This window comes from Neomonachus schauinslandi, chromosome 7 (assembly GCF_002201575.2).
Source record: "Neomonachus schauinslandi chromosome 7, ASM220157v2, whole genome shotgun sequence".
NCBI lineage: Eukaryota > Metazoa > Chordata > Mammalia > Carnivora > Phocidae > Neomonachus > Neomonachus schauinslandi.
Genome location: NC_058409.1, coordinates 72,273,213 through 72,300,745, shown reverse-complemented (window position 1 = coordinate 72,300,745; position 27,533 = coordinate 72,273,213). Strand labels below are relative to the sequence as shown.

Genomic DNA, 27,533 nt, shown 5'->3' with positions numbered 1-27,533 from the left:
CGCGCGCACGCTCCTGTATTTGCTTTCTCTGGTTGTTAGTTAGAATGAAATTAATAAAGAACCAAGAGAAAATATAAAATTTATAATAATGTACAAAGTCCTAATAATAATCATTTAATTCTACTTAACAACCCCCATTCAGAAACACTGTCGACTCCACAGAGGAAATACTCTAGTTAAAATTCTGGCTAGAGGATACCTAAAACACATCAAGTTAACAAGTGCAACATGATATCCCAGACTAAAGAATACAAACAGTGCAGAATACTGTCATAATGAACAGAATTCACATAAAGATATGCCATTTCATTCCCTTAAAAGTTAACTAATATCCTGGGGCGCCTGGGTGGCTCAGTCATTAAGCGTCTGCCTTCTGCTCAGGTCATGATCCCGGGGTCCTGGGATCGAGCCCCGCATGGGGTTCCCTGCTCCACGGGAAGCCTGCTTCTCCCTCTCCCACTCCCCCTGCTTCTGTTCCCTCTCTCGCTGTGTCTCTCTCTGTCAAACAAATAAATAAAATCTTTAAAAAAAAAAAAAAAGTTAACTAATATCCTTTGGGTAAAAATAAAATTATTGAGCTTAATTTTCAATTTCATTTTCCTTTTCTAAGCTAAATCATTTACTATAATGTTTATATTTATATCAACTTGTCCTCCAATCAAATTTATAATCTTTATCGGATATAGTTTTTTTTTTTTAATTTCCTCATAACATAGGTCCCACAGCCCTTGACAATCCTCAGGGGACCTCTGAGAAACACTTAGTTGTAAAAAGTAATTGAAACTGTTAATGATGTCTAAATATTTGTGCTCATTAATCTCTCGGGTAAATCTACATAACTGCAAATACTTTCTGAAGAGCAAAAGCTAAAGGTTTATTTTCATTCCATCAACTATTTGGATATAGTTTCAAAGAATGTTAACCTATCATAATTCTTTATTTAAAATGAAAAATGGATTTAGGTCTAAAGAATATCTGTGAGTGATTTAAAGAGAATGCATAACACTGATGGAGATCTGCAAAGAAAATGTATGAGAACTCTTCAACATATGCAGAAAGCTTATGGGTTAGAAAATACTTCAACTGGCGAATAAATTTGCTAGAGCTGATGTCAGATTTGAAAAAACTATTTTGCTGATAATTTTGAAATACTTTTCCATCTGACTCATCAGACTGGTAAAACACAAGGGAGATGATAATCTTGAATCTTCATAGCAAAAACGTTGACATCAATTTACAACTTGCTGAGGGTCAGTTTGACTATCATTAACTCATTTAAATGTATATGATAATTATCCAAAAGTCTGGGATTGTAACCACATTTTTGTCTACCAATAGTCATTAACATTTCATTATCTGCCAAGAAAAGCTTCTATGCATGAATTCTTCAAGACTTTATCTCAATAGTGTTTCCTGAATCGGCAATTAATTAAAATAGAGCTATGTACCCAACTGCAATAAACTGCCCTGGAGCAAAATAAGCCACACTTTAGTGAACATTTGCTTATTTCTACCTAATTCCAAACACTATTATCTTATCCCCAAATCAGGCTGGACCCTCCTTTTACATTCAATTATTTTTCTGTGTACTTCCTCCAAATAAAAACTTATCAAGCCTCTCAGTAGCCTGTACTGATACAGATGGAAGGGAGGCTGCTATTCTAAAGAGCAAAGCATTTCTTAGTCCCACTCACACTCAATACTCTACACTCGTCTGAGTTGTTTTTTAAACTAGCCACCCAATCTAGATACTAAAAGGACAATGTCAGTGGCCCAAAGGGCTTAGGTACTTAGCATTTAGTTTAAAGGCCAGAGAAAATACTGCTAATAAGTATAAAGGGGAACCAGCGCAAACTTATGGACATTACTTTGATAAATCTTGAATATACTAGTTCCTTCCACCAAGCTCCAAGGACCACAGCAGCCTCCCTTACTTAACCATTGAGGACATTTTGACAATTATGGAATGAGACGAAACCAGACAAGGATTACACTACTTCTATCTTCAAATCAAACTATCAATACCAAGTTAAAGAAAGATCTTTAAAACATTTAGCTGTCCTCAATCACTCCCACTAACCACCATGCATTTTTCCTCTAAAAAGAAACTGGGAATGGTATAATGCTGCTGAGATGATGACTGTTCTAACAACTTTTTTAAATCTTATGAAATAACGTTTCAGCTGTGAGAAATACCATGGCCCAAAGCCTTCTTGCCCAGTGAATGACAGCTGAGGCAGTTGTTCTAAGAAACACTACCACACGGTCCTGGTCATTGCTTGCTGCAAGGTCCAGGAAGGAAAGGAGCACACCCAACCCACAAAGGTACCCATTCTCTCACTGCACTTCCCATTCTCCTGTTAGTCCAGCTTATGAAGTGCTCCCCATAGAAGCATCAGGAAGCCTTTACCTCCCTTCATCCCAGATCACTGGCTTGGCCTCCTTGGACAGCACCAGGGGTCTAAAGAAAACTCTGGACCACCCAATCCCTCAATTTACAAAAAGTCCAAACAATTAGCTTAAGTTTTATTTTAGTGGCCGCATTCATGAAATATGTGGAAGGAATGCCCAGGATACCCTCATTAAGCAATACACACTAAAGGAAAAGAACTTCAAAGGGTCTTTTACTATTGAACTTGCTTCTCCATTGTTTTTTCAAACTCCCTTAGAAGCCTGAATTTTCTTTATTTGGTAAATGAACTGGTTTCTTCCTAGTTTAGATGCTAAGGCTGAAATTTTTAAAAACTAAATTGGTTCATTGTTCAATCATAAGCATCAGTAGAAAAGTGAAGCCAAACCAGGCACTAAAAAATATAAACTGTGATCACTATGCTCCTACAAAGTCAATGGCTCTATATTCCTCTTGCTAATGTTTTTCTTGAAATCTAAAACATTCAGGAAAGTGAACAGTCTTTTTTTTTTTTTTAAAGTAGGCTCCACGCCCAGTGTGGGCTTGAACTCACAACCCTGAGATCAAGAGTCGCATGCTTGTACCAACTGAGCCAGCCAGACGCCCCCAGGAAAGTGAACAGTCTTAACTTATAAGAGACTATGAATTTTTTACTATCAGAGAGAGAAGTACACAGTATAATTTAACTTGTGGCAAATGTTTTCTATCTCCTTCCAGGGCTTTCAAATGCTAGTCTTAACTCACGCATCCCCTCATCTCTCAATTGCTTTTGTCTAACCAGTCCCATCTACTTGCCCCTTCCAACCCTAATTCCTCCATCTTTCGACCTCATACATCAGTGTCCTACTCTCCAAACTAAACTCATTTCTCAGCCAAAGATTTGCAAGGCTCAAGATATGACCATTTTGGAAATCTCTGCCTATCAGCTTCCCGCTTTACCTTAAATCTCTACATTTCTTTCATCTTCATCACTAATTCTCTTAAGTCCCAATTTTCCCTAAAGATCTTTGGATTCAAAGTCCTACAGGTACTCCCAAGACAATCACATATGGATTACAACAAATCAGGTTACAAGGGAATCCTAACCTCCTTCCATAGACTAAGGAACAAAAACTATTTTGTTTCTGTCCTATTTGCTGAACAGAAACACCACGGCAATGAGCAGCTTTCTTTACAAAGGCCACTAGATACACAAATTGCTGAACCACTACAAAAGCTCCAAAATTTCCCTTGATTCCCAATCCTGGTTTCTTGTGAACACTCAGAAAATGTACATATCTAGGGATTCAAATTTTTAAAAAAAGAAAGACTTTCTCTCGTTGCTCCAATAGTATTATGGAAAGATCTACTAGTATTATTAGCTCTAGTTCCAACCTCCTACAGTTTTTAAGACATGAGGTAACTAACTGACAGAACACAGTGACACTGTCCTAACCTCAACTGCCAAGAGCCATGGGCCTAATCCAGCTCCATCACAACTTCAGGAGTAACCTTGGCTAAATTCCTTCATATCTCAATTTCCTAATACTTTCACAGAGAGGGTTCAGAATGCTGTTGTTTCCTAACAGAAGTATTACACTGAATCATTACAAATGTGAACTTACTGGTGACAGATGTTACATGAACAGGTTATAAAGACAATTCTGTACATTTATTTCACAATTAGAAAACTATCTTAAAGTTTTATTGCCTTTTTGTTTCTACTATATTTCTTAGTTTTATATTAGCATGAAAACAAAACTAGATTTTTCCATTTCATTTCTCTTATTTAGGTCGGCATTATCTGCTGACAGGTTTGTGGGTTTTCTGCAAGTGTGTCCAGCAGAAAGTCTAGTTGTAAGTGGGCATTCAAAAGACAGTGTTTGAATGAATTACTGAAAAGGAAATCACCCCTGGCTTATTTTCTGTATGATAATTTCCTTATAACCAATCTTTCTGGTTATGTATCTTACGTCTCTCAAGGATCATCTATAGATAAGTGATAATCACTGATTTTAGGCATGCCTGGGTAGCTCAGTCGGTTAAGCATCTGCCTTCAGCACAGGTCAGGATCCCAGAGTCCTGGGATGGAGCACCTTGTCAGGCTCCCTGCTCTGTGGGGAGCCTGCTTCTCCCTCTGCCTGCCCCTCCCCTTGCTTGTGCTCTTTCTCTCTCTCTTTCAAATAAATAAATAAAATCTTTAAAAAAAAATCACTGATTTTAATCGTTCCTAAAATATGCTGTCTGTCTCAAGACACACTTTTTTGGAAATTGTTATGCAAAGCAAAGGACTTTCCCCCACTTCTTTCCTTAAAAACTGGATAGTTTCTAATTACAGCCTCAACCTTAGAATATTAAATGATGTTAATATCTGATTTCTATACAGTCCTATTTCACTTAACTGAAATAGAAAACTCAAGACAGAAGGATAAAAACATATTTTTACTTATATTCCATTACACAGAGCAACAATGATCTTCCATTTTAAGGATTTTCTTTCAATGTGGTCATTTATCATAGAACAAAAGAAATGTTTATATATATATATATATAAACAAAATGGGGTAAGCTCATATTTTTGACTGATGATGCTATTTTGTTAAAAAAAAGAAATGCATAGCTATAGGACAACTGTTATTTGTAAGATCAAAAGATGAAATCACAATTTGATACTGCCTTACAACCCATTAATATCGAATTTGTTCTCCAGACTTCCCATTTTGGAAGCTGGGTAATAGTTCCAATTGGATGTCAATCTGAAAACAAAAACAAAGATAGTTTGTAAGACAGGTAAATCCCCCTTGTTTGGTTATATACCAGGCGGTAGTACTAAAGTGATTCCTGGGAACTTTGTTCATAAGAAAAAAATGATGAATATATGTATGTATCAGGAAAAAAAGGCCTTCTCCATCAATATGCTTCCAAATCCTGAATTCGCTGACCTAATAAAGTTCTCAAAATCTCCCTTCTGGTGAATACTTCTGGTATCCTCAAAATGAAGTCCCACATTTTTCTAGCCCTAACCTCAGAACTCCTTGATCAGATTCTAAGACTGAGCCTTGACGTTTACAGTCCTTAATGTGAATTTAAATTATTCTCAAATACCCTAATCCTGCAAAGGATTAGGAGAAGAAATAAAGAAATAAAGGGAAGTAAAGTCATCAGATAACTACTTGCCCTAATCTAGTACATCTATCAAAACATCTAGAGAGTTGCAATAAATTTTTTGGTTTTTTTTGTGGTTTTTTTTTTTTTTTTTTTTGTAATATATAAATGACTATTTTCTAAGAGTTTCACCTCTAACTGCCTAACAGGACATAACGGTTACTGGCAAACCAATCTTGAGTACTAGTCCAGCACATCTTTCTCCCCATAAAAAAGTCACCAAGAATCCAAAGCCAGACTGGATATAGTCTGCAGTATGTAATAGTCAGCAGTCCCCTCCCAAGGGCAAGATCAAAAATACCTCCTGAGCCAAATGTGAACTGCTGGCACTAAGGTCCCTTCTTAAAACCCTTTCTGGAGATACACATATTAAATAGGTTGAAGCAGTATGTTACCTGGACAGATTAACATAGGATATTCATCAAATGAACCCATTATCAGCAGGCAGAGACCAGGGAGGACCCAAGACAAATGAGCCATAGGAGCAGCAAGTTTTGATGGAAAACAGGGAAAGTACAGAAAGCCCTACTGGAATAGATGAGTACTGAAAGTCAAAAATGACAAAACAGAAACTAAATCTGCCTCCTTTACAAATTTCTAGGTCTGAGCGTGAAACCACTGACAACATTTTAATTGAAAGACAAGTGGTTCGGAACTGCTGAAACTGGTTTTGCTAAGCTCTCACACCTCTCTATAAGCAGGGATATATAAGAAAGTGTACGTGGTGAAGATTTTACTAGAAGAGGGTGAATGCGCAACAAAAGCCAAGATCAAGCTTGATAAATCCTGTAATTATAAATTCTAGGGATAATGAAATACTCTGCATCAAAATACTCAGACCTAGGGAGAAGAATTAGCTGTACGTATCCTTTGTACTCAATAGGATTAAGTACAAAGATAAACATACTTAAACAAGTCCCGTTTAAAGACACTAGAAAAATTCTAAGCTATCCTTCAAAAGGTCTGAAATAAATAAACAGTCAGCCTTAAACCTAAAAAGCACCTCAAGTTGCTAGGAGCTAATTTTTGGTTGACTTTAGATGTTGTAGTTTCTAGTTCCTTGTTAAAGGACACTTCGATAAGCCTTCAACAAGTGATTAACACATTAACTAAAATGTTGCACCGTCAAACTGTTTCCAGCAGATTCTGAAAATCTGGAAGACAGGAAAAAGATTAAAAATCCAATTTCCTACATAGTAGTTGAAGCATTCCTCCCTCTTTGTTACCTCTCTGGGACTTTTCCATCGTCCTCTCAAATGTGACAATCTGCAAATATTAATATTAACATCAGGAGGAACATATTTTAAGAAGGGAGAAAAGACCCCAGTTGGAGGATCTGACAATGTATTTTAATTCTGTAGGCACAGGTCTTCCAAATCAACTAGCACTAGTCTTGACCAAATCGGTGACTCAGACTTATAGGGAATTTTTTTTAAGTGAAAATTCACATTTAAAATCCTACAAACATGGAAGCTCTAGGTATTCTACCTAGGACAAAGAAAAAGCCTTGGAATATTCATTTGAAAGGATTTAATGATTTGTATTAAACATATTTTACACTTAAAATACTAGATGGTCTCTAAGTTTACTTTCAGCTCCAGTATTCCTTAATTCTCTTAGTAACTTTACCCCACTATTCTTAGAGCCTTAGAAATTACAAATAGAACCTGAATGAGAAAGAAAATTCAGAATTAAAGTTGCCATCATTAAGCCTAATTAGACAGTACAGACAGGAAGATGGCAGTAGAATAAAGCATTCTGAGTTAGGGACAGGGAAGAATATAATGAGTAATTTGCAGTCCTATGAATGAACAGCATACAACAAAGTCTGGCTAGGGTTTGGGATATAGTGGGCAATGTCTCTATCTCTTGAGGCAAGTGACCCACCTAAACCGGAGTAGACGCTGGCTTCTATTAATGCGACAAACGTCTACCTGAAGTAACAAACCACCCGCAAGAAAATACATGTCAACTACAGAGTGAATCGTCTAATTTTAGTGTGAATTCTCCCTTACTGGCATTCTTCCTACTTTCTGTCCCAAAAGGAAATCCATATCCTCAACGCCACAAAATGGTAAGACATCTCACCCCTGTATTGTGACTCTGGCACTTCTGGTCCAAACAAAAGCCATCGGTTTTAACTAGGGTGGGATTTATTCTGTCCATTCAGTAAAGAGCTGTGGCTGTTTGCAGGGCTTCCTGCAGGCTCCTGCTTTGACTCTCGCCTCATGTCACATTGTGATATCACCATGACGGACCCCTGATATTTAATGAGTCTTCGACTGAAAAACTGGTATTATCGGGAGCCCGTGAAAGGAAGCTTGAACGCCCTGCAGAGTGCCTCACCAACAGACAGGAGGGTGACAACGCGGGCAGGCACCTCCTCGGCAGAGCAGGACCAAGCAAGCCTTTCTGCAAGTTTCCCTTCCTTCTACTAAATTAACCTGCCAAGCAGCCCCCCACCCCGCCCTGTTAGGAAAAGTCACGCAGGCAACTCGAGGAAGGACAACGGGGGACAGCTCCTTGCGCACCACACAAGTTTGGTTTGGCAGTGGCCGAGGCTTAACCCTTGCTGCCAGAAGAACCTTGGCGGACACCACCTTCTCCAGGAGCAAACCCAGAAGGCCAACTTTCCCCTCCTCTGCGCAAAGCAGCCCAAACTTTGCTGTTCGCCCACCTGGCCACGCAGCGCAGCTTCGGGTCTGGAGGCACCCGACGCCCCCAGGCCCTCGGCAGACGGTGGCACTGACCTTCACGCCAGCCCCCGGTCCTGCGCCGGCTTCGGCCCGCCCCCCCACCCACCTCCAGGCTCCAGCTGCCTCCCCCAGTCCGCTTCCACCGCCCTCAAACCCTCGTGGGAAACCCACGGTGGGGGCGACTGCAGCTCGACCCCGCGTGTCCCGACGGCCAACGTCCCTCTGCGCCCCAGAGAGTCCTAACCCCGACGCCTCTGCTCGCCTACTCACCGTTAGTAAAGGGATCCATTTTCCCCCCGCCGCTGTGCCTTACAGCCGAAGCGCCCAAGCTTCCTACTCCAAGAACTGAAGCGGCCCTGTCGACTGAGCATGCCCAGCGCGGCCGCCAGGGGCTGTCGGGGAGGTGCCGAGAGGGGCGGCGCCGCTCCGCCGCTCTGAGGTTCCGCTGCTCCGGGTTTTTGCAACAGCTGCAGAAAGAGCGAGGGAGGCCGGAGGGAAAAACACCTCACAGCCCGAGGCCGACTCCTGGGAGAGGAAGGGGAGGAGCGGGTTAGAGGTGGGGGCAGCCTCATGGGCGGGGCTTGAAAGAGCCACGCCCCTCCAGGAAGACCTGCCGCTCAGGCTCTTCAATACTGGGGCACAGTATTCAGTCATTCAGCAAAGATGACGGCCCACTGCATCCCGGCCCGGCCGGGTCCTAGGCGCCGGGAACCCGATACTGCACCCCAAAACAACGACCAATGCCCCGTGTAGTGGACATTCCAGAGACAGGACAATAAACAAACACAGAAGGCACACAAGACTGAAAGAAATGTCCCGCTGAGCATTAAATCAGAGTGATGTGATGGAGAGTGAGTGGATAGCTAATTCGGACGGCTTGGTGAACAGAGGCCTCACTGAGAGGTGCCACTGAGGCCGCGATCTGGAGGCAGAGGGGGCGCCCCGGGCGAAGGTCGCTCCCCAGAATTCGAAGCTTCGGTTTCCCTGCGGAGACTGGCTCCAGATTGCTCACTTCGCCAAGGCCAGAGGGAGCAGGTGCTGTGGGTCATCCCGGAAGGGCTGCCCGCCCACACCAGAGTGGTCCCTAGCAGTAGGAGGCCAGGAGACGGATGGGAGGGCGGGGACCCCCGCAGGGCCCCAGATGCCCAGGTTCCAGTCCTACCGCGCGGGCAGTTCAGGGTGCGGCCTCTACATGCAAGCGGATCACAAAACCTGGAGCTGGATTCGCCGGGGGTGCGGGCGCCGCGATATGTGAGCAGAAGGCCTGCTGGAGCCGAGCTTTAAATCAACACCTGCGGCTCCAGTGGGTGCAGCCGCAGGGGCCCGTGGCCAGGCCAGGCGAAGCTACCGAGTTGAAGCGGAAACTCTAAGTTGCTCCTGCCTCCTCTACTCGCGCCATTGCCTCCAACCGCGAGCCAGCATTGTTTTCAGTGTCAAATCCAGGCATTACCCCGCGAACCTACGGGATGGAACAACCAGGGCCCCAGGGACCCCGGGTTCGTAGGGGCCCGCTTCCTTATCCCTTGTTCGAAGTGGGTGCGCCGCTACGCTCGCAGTGAAAGCCTCGGCCCTCCCAGCGCGCCGCCGCAGCCTCCTTCCCTTCCTCCCCTCCCGCAGCCCTGGCCCCAGCAGCGACTTGGCTCTGGCTGTGCCTCACTGCGCCTGCCAACTGTCACACACTCCTCCGGGGCTGTCAAAAGCAGGACGTCGGGTGCAAACAAGCCGGCGGCGGCCGCAAACAGCCTGGGCAAACAGGGACGGCTGGGGCGTCGTTTGACCCGTACGGAATTAGAAATTAGGTTTTAAAGAAGTGATATCGAAGTGCAATATTGTATTTTTAAATGTCAACTGTATTAAATCACCCCCTTTCCATTCCATGTTTAAAACCTCCAGTGGGTACCAATCGCAGTTAAAATAAAAGCGAAACTCCTGGTCTAACTCCGGATCCTCCTCTACACGTGCTAACGAAGCTTTGGCCACAGAGGCCTTCTTGCAGTTCCTGGAAGTCCACAAGTTCTATCCAGCATTGTTAACCATCCCTCTTGCGTGTTCCTTGCGCAAGAATGATTCCTTCTGCCTGGTACTTTGCCTGCTGGTATCTTCTTGTCCTCTAGGTCTCGACTCAAATGTCACCTCTGCAGAGAGCCTTTCCCTGACCACACACGGAAAATAGCCACAAACAGTCTCCTGGACCTTGCTTTTCTTCACAGCACTCATCACTCTCTGAAACAATGCTTCTGTTTGTTGTTTCAGTATTATCAATCTCCCTCTCAAGAATGAAAGCTCCATGAAGGGAGGGTTATTACCTTTTTAAGGGCTGTATCCTAACCCAAGGTAAGTATGCAATAAATAATTTATGAGTGCATATGTGAACAGATGCAGTGGTAGAGTTCTAGTTCATTTGCAATGTTGAAAATTCTGCCAGAAACAGTAGTATGTTTGTAATCATTCCAGAGAAGATGTCTGTGTCCTATGATACCTCAAAGCTGCTCTTTCCCCACTGTGTTAAGCATAGTCCGAGCCCTTAGGCTCCCCTCCTTCCCCGGGGCACTTAAGAATCCCAAACAGGAAGTGAACCACAGGGTTGGTGCCCTGGGTGTTCAGAGGTTATATAGTATATGCAGGGCTGGGTTTTATTAAAAGGACTCCACACCTTATATTGCTCAGATAAGAGACTCGTCCCTATACTTTAGCTCAGGTCATGTTCCTTTGGAGTTATTTTTGCAGCCAAAGCACTTAGTATCAGAGATATTTAAAACTCCACAGAGTGTTAAGTCTCCTCACCTCACCTTACTTGTAAGCTAGAGTCTATCATGCTTTTAAGTGTGAAACACGTTATCTTGTGTTTTGTCTTAAATACTTCAATTCTGCAGACTTGTGGTAAAAATGCTTCACTGCTGCAGTAGCAAATATAGGTGGGTCATCATGTCTTTCTGAGATATGAGAAAGAGATAAATAACTTCTTTATCCTCTCTGCCAACCTCTTGCCTCCCATCCCTCCCCCATTCCTACACACACACACACACACACACACACACACTAAGGACATTTAAGGACTTGTGGTTTTGTAATGGAGTGTAAAAAGAGTAAGCAAGCAAAATGTTTCAGAATCCTAACTACCCTCAAAAGAATAATAATAAATTTTGTTTTGGGGCACCTGGGTGGCTCAGTCGTTAAGCGTCTGCCTTCGGCTCAGGTCATGATCCCAGGGTCCTGGGATCCAGCCCCGTATCGGGTTCCCTGCTTGGCAGGAAGCCTGCTTCTCCCTCTCCCACTCCCTCTGTTTGTGTTCCCTCTCTCACTGTGTCTCTCTCTGTCAAGATAAATAAATAAAATCTTTAAAAAATAATAATAATAAATTTTGTTTTGCTTTATTCTGGGGATTTCTTCGTGGTATTTTGTTTTTGTTTGTTTGGATACCATTTTACATTTGACTTCATGAAGACTTTTTGAGGGAACACAATTTCATAAATTTGCTGCTGATTATGTTTCAGTCCTTAACCTCCTCTTATCCTCCTACACAGAGCTTCTTCTTTAGTTTAAGGATATAATACTTTAAATTATTATGAAGTTACTATTCATTATCAGAGGAGATAGTGTGACATTATCTGCTATACCTATTTTCAAAATCCTTGCTGTCTACCATTTAACATTTGAAAACCAAATAGTTGGAGGACTAAATATAATATAAATAGCATGAGAGGAAAAAAATATAAGCTCCCTGAGTAACAAACAGCATTTATTTATAAAGAAGCAGCATATTAGCTAACCAATGAATATAGAAACTTTTTTTTGTCCATCAAAATAAAGCACTTGGTCTGCCATGGATCAACTAATTCCAGTCTCAATTTAATAGATGAGATCAATTCTGGAAAGGTTAGAGTGACTCACAGTCCCATGACAGACAGAGACTGGAACTCAGGTGGTCTGTGCTCTAAACCAGAGCTCTTGAGTTTGTTATTGTTTCCCTATTCCCATAGAGAATTTAAGGGTCAGTGGCAATAATTCACAAAAGGGATATGGAGTAAAGAGAAGTAGAGCTAACTTCAGGCTACTAGAAGACTGTTCCATTAATTATTTAATTGATGTTCCAATTTAATTTACTGACATTCCATGTGAACTTTTAAGTTTAGCGTTATTAAATATCTTTTCTAATTATTTTGAAATAAGCTAAACAATACATTAATTCAGTGTACACATCGGAAAATGATAAGTATTCAGCGCTCTTGAATAAATGGAGGATGCTGCTTGCTTCCAGGACAAAGATGACCACCATGAGGTTTCCAGCTACTCCAGACTCTACCCAGTCACCCTAAGGACCAGAGGCACTATCTCATTACACCTTAAACCTATTTGCAGCACACATGCTCTGCATCAATTAGTGATATTTGGAGCCATCACAAATTAAGAAATGTTTAGAGCACTAAGGAAAGCAATATAATTATCCAACAGCGTTCCTGTAGAGCTTAGACATTAGCAAAAAGATTCAGCTATATAAACTGAAAGGTTATTAGAAAGGAAATGTTATATAGTAGTTCAGATGCTTTGGCCTACAGAAGCCAAAATGCTGAATCAAATTAGTATAAACATTAAGGAAATTTATCATCTCACATAAGTGCAAAGATAAGACAGTCTCTAGTCACAGCTCCCACCCTTACCAAGAACCCTGCTTCTCACTCTGTCCGCTCTGTGAGCAATTTTCCAAAAGACTGAGCATCCTGTGGACAGAAAGGAGGCTGCATCACAGAAGGAGAAGAAACTTTTTCTTTGGTGTCTCTTTCTCAAGAGCAAGGAAACTTTTCTCAAAAATTCCCCATTAGAATTCTTCTTTGGTTTCAATTGCCAAACCTGAATTTTGTACATTTCTAAGCCAATCACTGGAAATAAAAACAGGGTTACTATGAGTGGTTTCTTAAAGCAGAGTTTAGGAATGCTGAGTTCAGTATCACTTCCCTGTTTCATAGGGGGAAATGGGAGGAACTTGGGTAAAATCATTTTTATTATTCAGAAGGGAAAATGAGAAGGTTAAGCAACCAAAATGTCAAATAGGCAACCTAAATGTCCACTGAAGGTTATAAACACTGATATATAAATAATATATAATACATATATAAAGATTTTATTTATTCATTTGCATGCACGTGCAAGAGAGAGAGAGAAAGTACAAGCAGGGGGAGCGGCAGGCAGAGGGAGGAGCAGACTCCCTGCTGAGCAGGGAGCCCAATGTGGGGCTCATCCCAGGCCCCTGGGATCATGATCTGAGCCGAAGACAGATGCTCAATCGACCGACTGAGCCACTCAGATGTCCCAACACTGATATATTTTAATAATATTTTGATAATGATTTCTTTAAACCCTAAGGTACTTGTCACAAGAAAAGTAAAGATAGAGCCCAGTTCAATGTAATTTTTCATGTAATTGATCAATGTAATTAGGATTCCAAACCAAGAAATGGGGTATATTATTAAACTTCAAATTCTGATCTGGAAGTAACTACTAAAATGGAAAAATAAATTAGGCATTTATATTAGTTTTCAAAGGCTGCTATAAAAAATTATCACAATCTAGGTAGCTTAAACAACAGGAATTTATTGCCTCATAGTTCTGGAGGCTAGAAGCCCAAGATCAAGGAGTCAGCAGGGCCATGTTCTCTCTGAAGCACCAGGGAAAAGTATGTTCCAGGCCTCTATCCTAGCTTCCTTGGCTGGTGGCAGTATAACTCCAGTCTTCAGATGGCATTTTCCCTGTGTGCACACTTAATGTCCCTATTTTCTCTTTTAATAAGGGAACTAGTCATGTTGGATCAGGGGCCCACCCTTCTCCAGTATGACCTCATCTTAACTAGTTACATCTGCAATGACCTTATTTCCAGTGAAGTCACATTCTAAGGTAATGAGGGTTATGACTTCAACATGTGAATTTTGGTTGAGGGGGATGCACTATTCAACTCATTGTAACAGCATCTTTCTAACAGAAATAAATTTGAAGAAAGAAATAAAGTATCAAGAAAGATGTGACTACAAAGGATAGCATCAAGAAGTAAAAAGACAACCCACAGAATGGGAGAAAATATCTGCAAGTCATATAACTCACAAGGGACTTGTATCTGGAATATATAAAGAACTCTTACAACTCAATAATAAAAGACAAATCAATTAAAAATGAGCAAAAGATCTGAATAGACATTTCTCCAAAGAAGACATACACATGACCAATAAACACACGAAAAGATGGTCCATATCATTAGCCATAAAGCAAATGCAAATCAAAACCACAACGAGAAGCCACTTCACAGTATGGCTAGGCTCAGGCTTAGGATGGCTCGAATCAAAAAGGTAGACATAATAAATGTTGGTGAAGATCTAGAGAAATTGGAAACTTCCTATACTATGGTGGGAATATAAAATGGTACAGTTGTGTTGGAATATAGTCTGGCAGGTTCTCAAAAAGCTAAACATAGAGTTAACAAATGATCCAGCAATTCCGCTCCTAGCTGTATAGCCAAAATAATTGAAAATCTATGTCTATACAAAAACTTGTACGGGAATGTTCATAGCAGCATTATTCATAATAGCCAAAAAGTATAAACAACACAAATGTTCATCAAAGAAGTCAGTTACAGGGTGCCTGGGTGGCTCAGTTGGTTAAGCGACTGCCTTCGGCTCAGGTCGTGATCCTGGAGTCCCGGGATCGAGTCCCACATCGGGCTCCCTGCTCAGCAGGGGTTCTGCTTCTCCCTCTGACCCTCTTCCCTCTCGTGTTCTCTGTCTCTCATTCTCTCTCTCTCAAATAAATAAATAAAATCTTTAAAAAAAAAAAAAAGTCAGTTACAGAAGGCCATATATTGTATTATTCCATTTGTATGAAAAGTTCAGACTGGCAAAATGATAGAGAAAGTGGATTAATGGTTGCCAAAGATGGTAGGGAGAGAGGAGTAGGAAGCCACTACCCATAGGTATGGGGGCTTCTTGTTGGGGTGATAAAAATGTCCTAAGATCAACCATGTTGAGAGACGTACTCTGTAAATGTCCTAAAAACCATTGCCTCTGTGACTGGGGCAATTTGCTTAATCTCCCTGGGCTTCATTTTCTCCTTTGTAAACCAAGGAGACAAGTACCACCCTCTTAGGGTTATTGTAAGAGTAAGATGAATTAACACACCAAATGTGCTTTGAACAGAGACTGGCAGAAAATAAGCACTAAGGATGTATTTGCTATTACTATTAGTTGTGAACTGTGAAATTTTAATACCATGTATATTGCATGCAAAAAAAATAAAAAAGCTTAGACTTGCAAAGCATAATGTGAGAGCAACAAATTTATGTGATGCTGATATATTCCAACCTGATAATTTAAAATAATGATGTTCTGCAGAAACCGAGTTCTTGAAATTGCTATCTAAGCCCTGCATCATTTGGGGCCCAGCCAGGCTAGGAAGTGTCAGGGATGGTGGACCTTGCTTCCGGCTATGAAAACCAATCATGGGTCCTCTTCTATAAAAGTCAGAAGATATAAATGATATTTTTAGAAATTATCTCTAGCTGGAATTTTTGATTGACCTGCTCTTTTGAGGGAGATGTTTACACTCCTGAAGATTCTGATTCAGTTTTCCTTCTCCTTTATTTCTAGCAGCCTTGCTAGCACAGAGCCTGTCTAAGATTCCTTCCCATTAAATGTGTCCTTCAGGTTTTTGTTTGTTTTTGAGCATGAGAAGGTACTGTAATATTTATGCAGAAAATTACACTTGACTGTGATTCTTGGCTGACTCCGGGATGACTCAGATGCTCTTTTCCTCCCTCTAGCTGATAACTGCCAGCACAGGTTGTCCATCAGTCAGCAACATTTGTGGGGTGCCTATGGTGCGCAGAACGCCAAAGAGAGGAGCTACGGTTTTGCTTTTAAGGTGCTCGCAATACACTGGGCCAGTCTGGACAAGCACGCAGGATATATGCGTAATGTGCAACACATGACACAGAAGTATACATATGTACTAGCAGGACAAGCCTGGGGCAAAATTGACAAGTAGGGGGCTCTGAGTTCTGCTAGGTCCCATTTTCCATTTTCCTTTCTCTAATTCTAGATGCTGCTTCACACAGTCAACAAATATTTATCAAATGCCTCCTGTACATAACACCCTTGAGTAAGTGACGGATACTGCCTTCCAGAGCTTCCTACCAAACCAGTATTTTCTGGAGTGTTGCCCTTGTTCCAGAACCCACCCACCCCAATCCTCTCTCCCAGTTTCAGGTTTCTCTCTCCCCTTAGGGCTCTTTTCTCAGCTAGCTATAAAGAACGAAGTATTCATTTTTTTAAAAAAAGATTTTATTTATTCATTTGACAGAGATAGAGACAGTGAGAGAGGGAACACAAGCAGGGGGAGTGGAAGAGGGAGAAGAAGGCTTCCCGCCGAGCAGGGAGCCCAATGTGGGACTCGATCCCAGGACCCTGGGATCATGACCTGAGCCGAAAGCAGACGCTTAATGACTGAGCCACCCAGGCGCCCCGAACTAAGTATTCATTTAAACAAAATTTAAAAGTCTCACTAAAGCATGACTAAGGAGTTACAATTGAATAACTTTTATTAGCCCAAAGGAATGACTCTGTAATGGTGAAATTACAGAAGAAAAGGCAACTGGATAAGAGAAGATGTATTAAAAAAAAAAGTCTATGAGGTTTCCTTTTTTTAGATAGCATTTTTTAGATCTGGACTTGCAAGGCCAACACTGCAGGTGTTATTTCTATCTAGGTCCTCAGTGAGATGGAGGAGACAATAGTATGTATATTCCCCTTGACCTTAAAATCCAAACAGCTAGGCTGCCCAGAGAAACAGTTACCTGAAACTAGGAGAATAATATGCTTTTTCTACCATGTAATTGTTTTTCTAGAATATAGAACATTATTTTTAAAACAGTGCTCTGAAAAAGAACAAAATAAAATAAAACAGCGCTTTGATCAGTAACTGTTGCCTATAGATAAGGCACAAGTTAGAATAAGAATAAACAAATGCAAACCTTTAAATGCTGTACGACCTCTCTCATTAACCAACAACTCATTCTTTGTTGCTTAAGTGACCCTAATTTAGTCCTTGAGGTGAGTTGAATTAACTTGCCCAGTCTGACTCCTGAGGGCTCTGTCTGGTTCACATGAATTGTGCATAGTTGTTTCAGACCAGATCTTGTCTTTGATCTTTATCAGCTTGAGTCTCTTGACCTGTTTACCCCTTACCAGCTTAAAAAGCTCTTGTTTATCCTTCTAAAATTCCTACTACTCATCTTTGGGCCTGTATCTGGAGGCATGAACAGAAAGAAAATAAAAGTATATGCTAATCGCCTTGGGCCATGAAGACAATTGTTTCTGTTTCAGGAAAAGTTCTCCAACCCCCATCCCAGCCTCTTGCCATATTTGAGTGTTTAGGGTGTTCAACCTATCCTTTTCCCAACTCAAACTCAAAATAATTAGAAATGAGAATTTCTAAGCTCAGTTTACTAGAGAACAGTTTTTAATGAGGAATATAGTTTTAAAACCAAGAAATAATGTCCTTTGTATCCCTTAAGTCTTTTCATAGACAATTTACTCTGTCTACCTTAAAATGGGGTTTGTAATTATAACTGAAGTATTGTTCGGATGAGTACAGGGACATGTCAATGTGTGAATTCCTTACAGAAACATGAACCTGAAATGATGTATTGAAAGAAAGAAATATGGCATAATTCAACAGAGGGAGGCATGAACTTTGAAGTGTGGGAAATCATATGTGTAAATACCTAAAGGTGAGAATTAATTAATCATGTACTGAGAATAGGAAACTGGTTTCCTGACTTTATCTGGGAACATGGTAGAAGATGAAAACTTTTGGAGAAAAGAGAACAAAATAAGCAAAAGGTCTTGAAGTTATGGTTGCAAAGAAAAGTTTGCGGAAGTGATTGAGACATAGAAATTCTTTTCACCCCGTCAGTTAAGTCTACATTTCTGAGACTTCCTAGCCATTTCTCCTATGAATATTGGAAATTTTTCCTGATTTAAATCCTGAAAAAATGATCTGTTAATACTGCTAACTTCCTGATACAATATTAGGCATCCCACAACATTATTTATGAGAAATCGATACTACACAGTCAATTCTGCAAACCAATTTCCATCCTAAGGAGCCTCTTATGTAAAAGTGTTGGGCATTTGCACATTGTTGAAAATAAATCATTGTAGCTTCTGGGAATATGGTAGACTAGGTACCTTGACTGACCTTCTTGATAAGAATAATTAAAAATGTAGAATTAGAAAAAATTTTTTTAATTGTTTGAATATATTAGTGACCTGGAAAGCTAGTAAGAAATAGTCATGGATCAAAAACTAATTGAAGGCAGGAACCCTGAGGGGTAAGCAGAAGGCTGAAGTCAGTGTTCACCTTGAGGGCTTTTTTTTTTTTTTTTTTTTGCCTTGGAGCATAGAAAGGACAGATGGGAGAGCCTGAGCTTGCCCAAGTTGGGAAAAATAATAGCAAACAAAATTCAGGTACAGCCCTGTTTACAAAAGACTCATCTGAAGCTAAATACAGACAAATTCAAAGTAAAAGGATACAGAAAAATACATCAAGCAAATATCATTCAAAAGAAACCAGTGGTACATCTATGTAAATATCTGGGGAAGCTGTACTTTACCAGGCAAAGTGTTACTGGATATAAAAGATTAACCTTTGGTACTGACAAGCACAGGATACAGGTGTGAAGAGAAGGTGAATTAGTGGTGCCTAAGTGGCTCAGTAGGTTAGGAATTCAACTCTTGATTTAGGCTCAGTTCATGATCTCAGAGTCATGGGATCAAGCCCCAGGCTGGGCCCTGTGCTCAGGAGGAGTCTACTTGAGATTCTCTCTCCCTGTCCCTCTGCCCCTCCCCCTGCTTGCTCTTGTGTGAGCACCCATGCTCAAAATCGCTCTCTCTCACTCTCAAATAAATAAATAAATGTTTAAAAAGAAAATAAATTAACACCCCCTTTCAGGAAAATAATTGGCACTATCTATTAAAATATTAGATTACATAAAACACACACGTGTTTCAACCCAGCTAACCCACTTTTCATAATATTTTTTGCCCTTTCATGCTCGCTTCGGCAGCACATATAATATTTTTCGCCCTTTCTTCCTTAGGATTTGGAGACATGACTTTGATGAATGAGATTAAGTTTTCAGGGAGCAGACACTATAACAGATAAATGATGTAAAGCCTGTAAACGTAAAGGTTGTAAACCCTTACATGCTGAAATGAAAAATAGTGACTCATGGTTAAATGGAAGAAAGGAGATCAATAACGAATATAAGTAAAACGATGTTGCAGAGTAAAAACGTGGCCATTTTAAATAATCTTGTGTTTGGTAGACATCAATGTTCAATTGGAAAACTAGCCTCCGGGATTATTTGGAGGCCCCCCTTATAGTTAGGATGGAATAAGCCCCCTCCCCCCACTCAAAACAAAACAAAACAAAAAACCCCCAGGAACGTCCCTCCGAAAATCAGGATCTCTGATCATTTGATTCTGTGGAACCTCAAATAGACCCCATGACACAGCAAGGAATGAAATGCACAAGGATATACATGAAGTAGGACAAGAAATTCCTATCATGGTGATAAAGTTGGACTCTTGAGGGCTGAAGTCCCCATTCTCCCCGACACAAAGCCTAAAAGGGAACAAGACATTGGTTTTAGGCTCCTTTGATCTGGAAGATTTCTCATTCTGAGTGGGCTTCAGAGACCACAAAATTCGCCCAAGGCTCTGTGGGAATTCAGCAGGCATGGAGCTGTGTCTGCTCCCTCCATCATCCATTCATGATCTTGTATATTAGTATTTCACAACTTGTTTGTTCATTTGGGGAAAAGGAAGTAAAACTAACTTTTGCAGAGTCTTAGTTGGTACTGAGGGTTTGGCATCTACCATAAAGGTTTTGAAATCCCACACTAAGTACAATAGATTTCTTTATAAAAAGAAAAAAACTCCTTATTTGTTAAACCATTATTGGCACAGTAATTATCGTGTTCATTTTCAACAAATGATAAAACTGCTACTTCTACTACTTCTACTTCTGTACTCAACTCTTAAGAATCTGAGAAGTTACAAATGTGTATTCATAAAGAACTAAAAGGAAGAGAATCAAAAACTTGGAAATTTATGATAGATAACTTATACAAAAGAAAGAACTTAACTTATTTATGGAAATAAATATGACAGCACAGATCTTCCAAAACTCACACACATTCTTCTGCTTAAATTACACATTATCTTGGTGGAAAAAATAACATTCTTTACTCTTTCAGTTTCTTTATTTGAAAGTACCTATAATTCCAGAGGGATATCACATGTTACACAGACCTTGGTAGGACCACAACCAAGTCAAATCTAGAGTCAAAGATGCTTCAAAGATTCCAAGAAATGATTTGAAAACAAACTTAACAAAATGTGTATTAGGGCAGGTCCAGGGTCCATCCAAACTGTACCCTGTCTCTGACTGTGTCACCAGAGAAAAATCTGTAAACCTTCAAGATATCACTCCAAAATGGATTGGTTAACACCCTGCCCACCTTGCCCCTGCCCCAGTATCCCACCTTCCCTTAATAGCCCAGATAAGTTAATCAGCTGTGTATTGATTCAAATTTTTCTAGAACATGTTCATATCTTCATACTGATTTATATGTGAGCACATGAATTTATTAAATTTACAGCCTGATATTTAAGAGTGGTGGTTTTGGGGCGCCTGGGTGGCTCAGTTGGTTAAGCGACTGCCTTCGGCTCAGGTCATGATCCCGGAGTCCCGGGATCGAGTCCCATGTCAGGCTCCCTGCTCAGCAGGGAGTCTGCTTCTCCCTCTGACCCTCCTCCCTCTCATGCTCTCTGTTTCTCATTCTCTCTCTCGCAAATAAATAAAATCTTAAAAAAAAAAAATTTTTAAGAGTGGTGGTTTCTTTATTCATTCCAAATAGCTTATTAATAAAACAAGTAAGAGAAGCATCTGGAAAAGTGTTTCAGAGATCAGGAGTTTCCCTAAAAAATATGAAGAAACGCTAAAACTGGGTTATAAAATACGATCATTCATTTAAATATTTACATTAGCCATGAGTTAACCAGAAATATACACAATATAATCTGATTTTGCAATTTTCAAAAGATATATTTAAAATGCGATAGTGTACAGTTTAAAGTAGTTGAGGTATCATCATCCTCTCCTCTACCTCTGTGCCTGCAGATTTTACCGCCTGTGGAGATGACCTCAGAAGGCTATCCTTGAGGCTCTTAATGAATGTGAGGCTCAAGCCAAGCAGCCCTCCTGGCTTTGTGGGTAAACCCTGACACCGAGTTTCTAATAATCTGAGATTTGGTGAAAAACTCTCTGTTTTCCTGAACCTTATACTTCATAATTTGATTCAGATTTTCCATGAATGGTAAAAATTAAATGAACTATTCAGGCTGAGATGAAGGAAGCAGAAAGGGAGGAGATGAAAGGATGCAAATGAAAGATTTTTTTAAAAGAATTGGCTGTGTTTCCTTGAAGGTAAAACTGGCTGGGCAAACTCCAGGATACTAAGCAAGGTTAGAAAAAAGCATCAAAAAAGCAAAAAAGTAGCATGCTGTAAGGCCATGTGGATAGTATACGATGTGGCTAATCTATTACAGCTATGTCCATATACCTACATTCACATCTCCACGTATCTTCATTATTCAGGAAGTTTACATTTAAATAGGCTACTGAACTGGACTTCCCCCCACCCCAATATCATACATCTGTCAGCTAGAGACAATAGCTGAGAGCAGGAAGCTGCGGTGGCTGGTTTCTTGAGGCTTCTTAGTGGTTTGGACAAAATATCCAGGACTTTGACTTGAGCTTTATTGACTTCATGCCCACATGTGATGTGCTCTTTCTACTGACCATTTAAGAACTAACCAGTAGCCAAGTCCTCAGAGTGGGAAGATTCTTCTCCAGCCACTTAATATTTTTGGATATAGTTTCCAAAATAATTTGAAAAATATCCAGATGTAATCCTTGGGCCTTAAGGGATTCAAAGAACAGTTTCACCTGAAAAATAAGCAAGAAAAATATTACTGACATGGTTCATAAAATACTTGCTCTTGCAAAGGGTTTCAAAACAGCTTGCAAATTATACAAACACCAGAGTAATAATTTCTCTGCCAACCTTTAAATGGTTATTTTCTTCTCTTCTTTTAATAATTATTATTTCACTTTATCTTCAAACAATGTAAGACAGGAATGATAAATCCTCATCTTATAAGTGAGCCCACTGTGGGTAAAAATGTTAAATGATCAAGCCAAGCCATACAGGAAGTAGTGAGCCAGGATTTAAGTTCTAGAATTCTGAGTTTCCTTAAAGGGTAAGTAATTCAAGATTTATTTTGGAAAGAAGACGTAAAACATTAGAATGCTTTTTAAAAAACAGTAGAATTACCAATAATAGTAGTTTTGTTAAAAAAGACCTTAAATACTCTTCCAAGCTTCAATATAGTCACTTCTGTGATGATACACTATGAAGGAAATAATAAGCAAGGACTCATCTCTCAAGTGTAATTTTCATTTTGAGTGCTATGAACACCTGTATTTTAAGAGGTTCTGGTCCTGTCCCTTCCATTTACTTGCTATGTAACATTGGACAAACTACCTATTTTCTTTTAATAAATGAGAACTTTAAACCAGATTACATCTAAGTTCACTTTCAGTTTTATGACTTGAACATTTATTTTTCAGTTGTTAGCAGTAGAGAGTCACAAACCTCTTGCAACTCATCCTTGGAAGAGAAGTGAGATGTTGTGCCAGAGATGATCATTCTCATGGCATATGAGCCCAAATCAAATCTGAAAATGAAAAGGAAACCCACAGATTTAAGTAATAGGAATACTGGCCTTATCTTTATGATATCATATGTTTTTAAAATATGACATTAATAACTATATGGTAAGCTTGTACATTAAAATATATTCTATTAATTACCCTAAGAATAACTTATTCATCCAGTAAAACCCCAAAGCTATAAAATGTATCACGTTTGACCACAAGATAAAAATGTAGACAAAGCCTTTTTAGGAACTGTGACTAGCTTATTTGGCAGTGTTTATGTTTAAATTTATGTTTACGCTCAAAGTAGCATTCTCTATTTTTTTTTTATTATGCACTCCATTGGTAAAGATTTTTTGCCCAAGAACTTCCCAAATATACATATTTCTATTTATGCATTATATGGATGTACTATGTTATAGGTTCAACAGAAAATGTAATAGCATAAGAACTAATATATGTAGTAATATGTTCTCCTTGCACTCTCATGTACTGTCTTGCACACTTCCCCATCCCATTTTGGAGATCCATTGCATTTATACCCTGAATTTTGTGGGGGGCAATGTTATTTAGTTGAACTCTTCATTTGCAGCCACAGAGCACATCCTTCACCCCAGTGTCTTATATAGAGAATTTATACCATATGTCAAAGGGATTCGTGCTGAAAAGCAGAGCACAGATAAATCCCAGAAATGATTCCAAGTCCAGGCTGTACACATGGTCAGGCAGGAGGATCATTTCCAGTGACAAAGGAAATCTATGGCATTGAAGAAAAAGTCTGTTCTTTTCAGGGGAGAGAACTGATAGTCATGCAAATGACCCAACCAATGATTCCAGTGATCTTTAAGGAAACACACACACACATATGCACACATGCACACACATTATATACACACACACACACACACACACATATATATATATATATTTTTAAGCAGTTTCTAACTGGTCCCATGTGAATGTCAAACCCCTTAAAAGCCTGGGAGAAAGGTGAAAATGCTCCTTTTGCTTACACAAAGCTGTGGGGACTCTGAGTCCTTCATGGCTAACAAATGAGAGGGAAGAGAAACAGGGGATGACTGAAATCAAAGATACTAACCGACACTAAGATAAACAGAGCAGACTGCACAGCTCTCAGATTCAGGATATTTTCCATAGAGTTCGTAAGTGACATTTTGGTTTTGGATAAGGAATAGCTGAGCCCTTAGCAGGGGTTTGTTGAGAGAGAAAGCAATGCCATCCTGTACCTTCCAATGAAGTCTAATCATTATTGATCCTTTATGGGGGATATTTTAGGCCCAGGAGCATGCTGGAGTGAGCTCTGGTTCTCCCAAGAGTTGAAACCCCTGAAAAGACTCAGAACTGATCTTGGTTTGAAGGGGCGGGAAGTAGGACTCCCAAAACACTTCTGATCAGATTTCTTTCATCTCCTCTAAGCTCTCCACTGGGCCACTTCCACAGGGGAACTGGGGGGGGGGGGGGCGGGGATTAGCTCTCATCAAAATTCCTGAAGCTCTCCATTAACAAAGCAAGCCAAATGTATTTGATGCACTATATATGGCTTCCCTGGATTCTTCTGGGCTGGTGCATGGGGCTGATGACTGGATTTAACTCATCTCACACTTACTCCCAGCAGTTCTTCTTTGCCTGGACTGAGTGAGAGAAATCTCTTTCCCACTCACTTCTCACTCCTCTCCTCACACCTGGACAGAGTAATTCAGGCTCTTAAGTTTTCAAACAAATAGAGTTCATCAAACTATTTGGGTAGAAATAGGATCATTTATATGCTTTGGGGGACACATCATTGTACTTGGTTTCAGGCGACTGAGCCATCTAGGAAGAAGAACATACACTGGATGTAAATGAATACCAACTTTTTTAGGAGATGGGTCCAATTTTCTCTTAAAAAATTCCAGGATAATTGCTGCCCCTTCGGATTTCTGGCGATCGCATAAAGAAGAAGGGACAACTCCTGTGTCTTGATGACTTCTCCTTCCATTCCTAGTTCAATTAATCTGAAGAAATAAAAACCATTTGACTTCTCATTGTATGTGTCATGTAATGGAAATTAACTCAGGCTACTGATATGTGAAGAGAATAGAAGAGAAAGAGGCATGATAAAATTATAATTTACTAAAAACAGTAATAAATTCCTTATTGGCTAACATTTTTAATGTTCCAGGTGAACTTTTAATTTTTTCTGGCAGTAATTTTGTTCACTTATTATTTCAAAGAACTTTAATTTCGCATTTTGTACAACATCTTATACACAAGAATGCATTCTTGTGATCGTTTTTCTCCAAGGTTTTGAAAGTAAAATGTAACCATTTGTCCAATATCGGCCACCTGGTTAATAACTAGGAGTATCTGTTTTTATCATTTGCATTATGTATTTTTTGGAAGTAAATCAAAGCAAATCAAATCTTGATTCAATTCTTTTATGCCTTTGAAGTTGCTGGCCAATATTTTAGTGACTTCATTGAATTTGTACCCGTTTACTTTTAACAAGTTAGTTAAATTAATGCACTTACTTCATTAGCTTTTCCTGACGTTTGCTGGTTGACAATGCATACAGAATTTTCTTTTTTTCAGCACCTGACATGGACAGTCCATATTGCTCTAAAAGGTAATTCCATCCTACTGTTGTCTGAGCACCCACAGAATACACAACCTTTAAAACATCTGATGGAATGCTGTAGTATGAAGAACAAAATGAAGAGAAGAGTCCTATGAAACAAAAAACCTTTTTTTCTTATTACAATTTTAAATTGCAATAACAGAATCACCCCTGAGTTATTTTCAGTAGTGTGTTAAACCCTTTTTTCTGTCAAACTTTTATAAAAATAGTTTATGTAATTCTACTTTGCAAATTATTTGTGGAGTTTTTTTTTCCTTAAGATTTATTTATTTTAGAAAGAGGCAGGGGTGGCAGGCAGAGGGAAAAGGAGACAAGCAGACTCCCCACCAAGCAGGGAGCCCTACAAAGGGCTTGATCCCAGGACCCTGAGATTATGACCTGAGCGAAAATCAAAAGTCGGATGCTTAACTTATTGAGCCTCCCAGGCACCCTGTGGGGTTTTTTTCCCCCCCATTGATGATAAAATGTTAGCAAGGAGACTAATCATAAAATTTTGACTTACCCAGAGATGAAAATAGAAACTTTATAGAATCAATAAAAGAGATGATTTCTGACATATAAAAGTGTTGGTTTATATAGAATTCTAGAATTGAATAATCTGTATTGGTGCTATGTGATTTTTTTATAAAACATGATTACTTGCTGCTTTACTATCACATTAAGAGTATTTTCTAACAGGACTGTCTGAGAGTCATCTGATTCTCTGGGTCTAGAAAATTGTTATTTAGCACAATTGATTAGGTTCAGTCATTTTATAATTTGTAAAACTGGCAAGATGTAATAATAAAATTATTTTCTGCCCACATAAAGAAGATACCACAATTTGGGGGTTTTATTGCCCTGTAGAATATTAACTAGTTTTGATTCCAGTTTGGTCTGTGGTTTTTAATTCCAATATTGTTAGATCAGTAATAACTGATACTCATTTTGATGGCTCAGGAAAACCGCAACAGAGGCATAGGGATGAGGCAAGAAATTTGCATTTATCATGCAGTGACCATATGGTAGGGACTGTACTAGTCTCTATACAACGTATTTAACTGTCAAAGCTACCTAGTGAGATAGTTATTATCCTGATTTTTAAAAAGTGGAAATAAACCTTGGAAGGTTAAGTAACTTGCACAAGGTGATATAATTAGCCATTCTGAAGATGGGATTTAAACCTATGATTCTAACACTTGTATTATTTCCACTATATGTGCTTAAATATCCCAAGTGCCAGTTGAATCACGTAACAAAGATTAAGCAATTAAATTATAATCTACTTGTTTTGATTTTAGTATATGTACTGTAAAAATTTATGAAAATTGATAACAAATCACACTGTAGTTCCTTGAAGGTAGGGTACATAGTTGTTTTGTTGACTATTTTATTCTTGGTACCTACAAGCAGTGCCTGGTTCACAGGGAACATGCAAAGAATTATATTTTGAGTACACAAATGAATGAAGTTATTAATCTATGTAAGAAAATTCTTCATTAGGATTACTACTAGTGGTCTTGAAGTTTAGGGGGAAAAACCTATGATATTTAATTATGTATTATGGATTATAAGCATAAATGAGCTTTACAATTTCATAAGTATAGCATCCAATTAAACTTGTTGCACTCTCATATCTAACCTAGAGAGGGGTTGCTGCAGGTAAGATCATCCCTCTTGTAACAAGCATAAAGATGGAATAATATCTCATTATGTTATAGGGCAGCAGGATGTTTACATTTTAGCCCCACTCCTACCACCCAGTCAAACATGAACAAAAAGAAGAGAAAAACAGAGCTAAAAGATCCTTTTCCTAAAACTGATTTTTGGCTCAAATCAC

The 27,533-nt window shown here is 39.6% G+C and overlaps 1 protein-coding gene across 1 annotated transcript in view; it reads right to left on the bottom strand.

The window, feature by feature from the left end:
- Positions 1–21,771: 21,771 nt before the first annotated feature.
- Positions 21,772–27,533, bottom strand: part of ERAP2 (endoplasmic reticulum aminopeptidase 2) — a 38,013-nt gene continuing 32,251 nt past the window's right edge. The window contains exons 15-18 of the mRNA XM_021699218.1: positions 25,608–25,769; positions 24,951–25,091; positions 23,015–23,096; positions 21,772–22,305 (exon numbers count right to left, since the gene is read on the bottom strand). Of these exons, the coding sequence (XP_021554893.1) occupies positions 22,162–22,305; positions 23,015–23,096; positions 24,951–25,091; positions 25,608–25,769 (529 nt within the window). The 3' untranslated portion in view covers positions 21,772–22,161. The remainder of the gene's footprint in view (positions 22,306–23,014; positions 23,097–24,950; positions 25,092–25,607; positions 25,770–27,533) is intronic.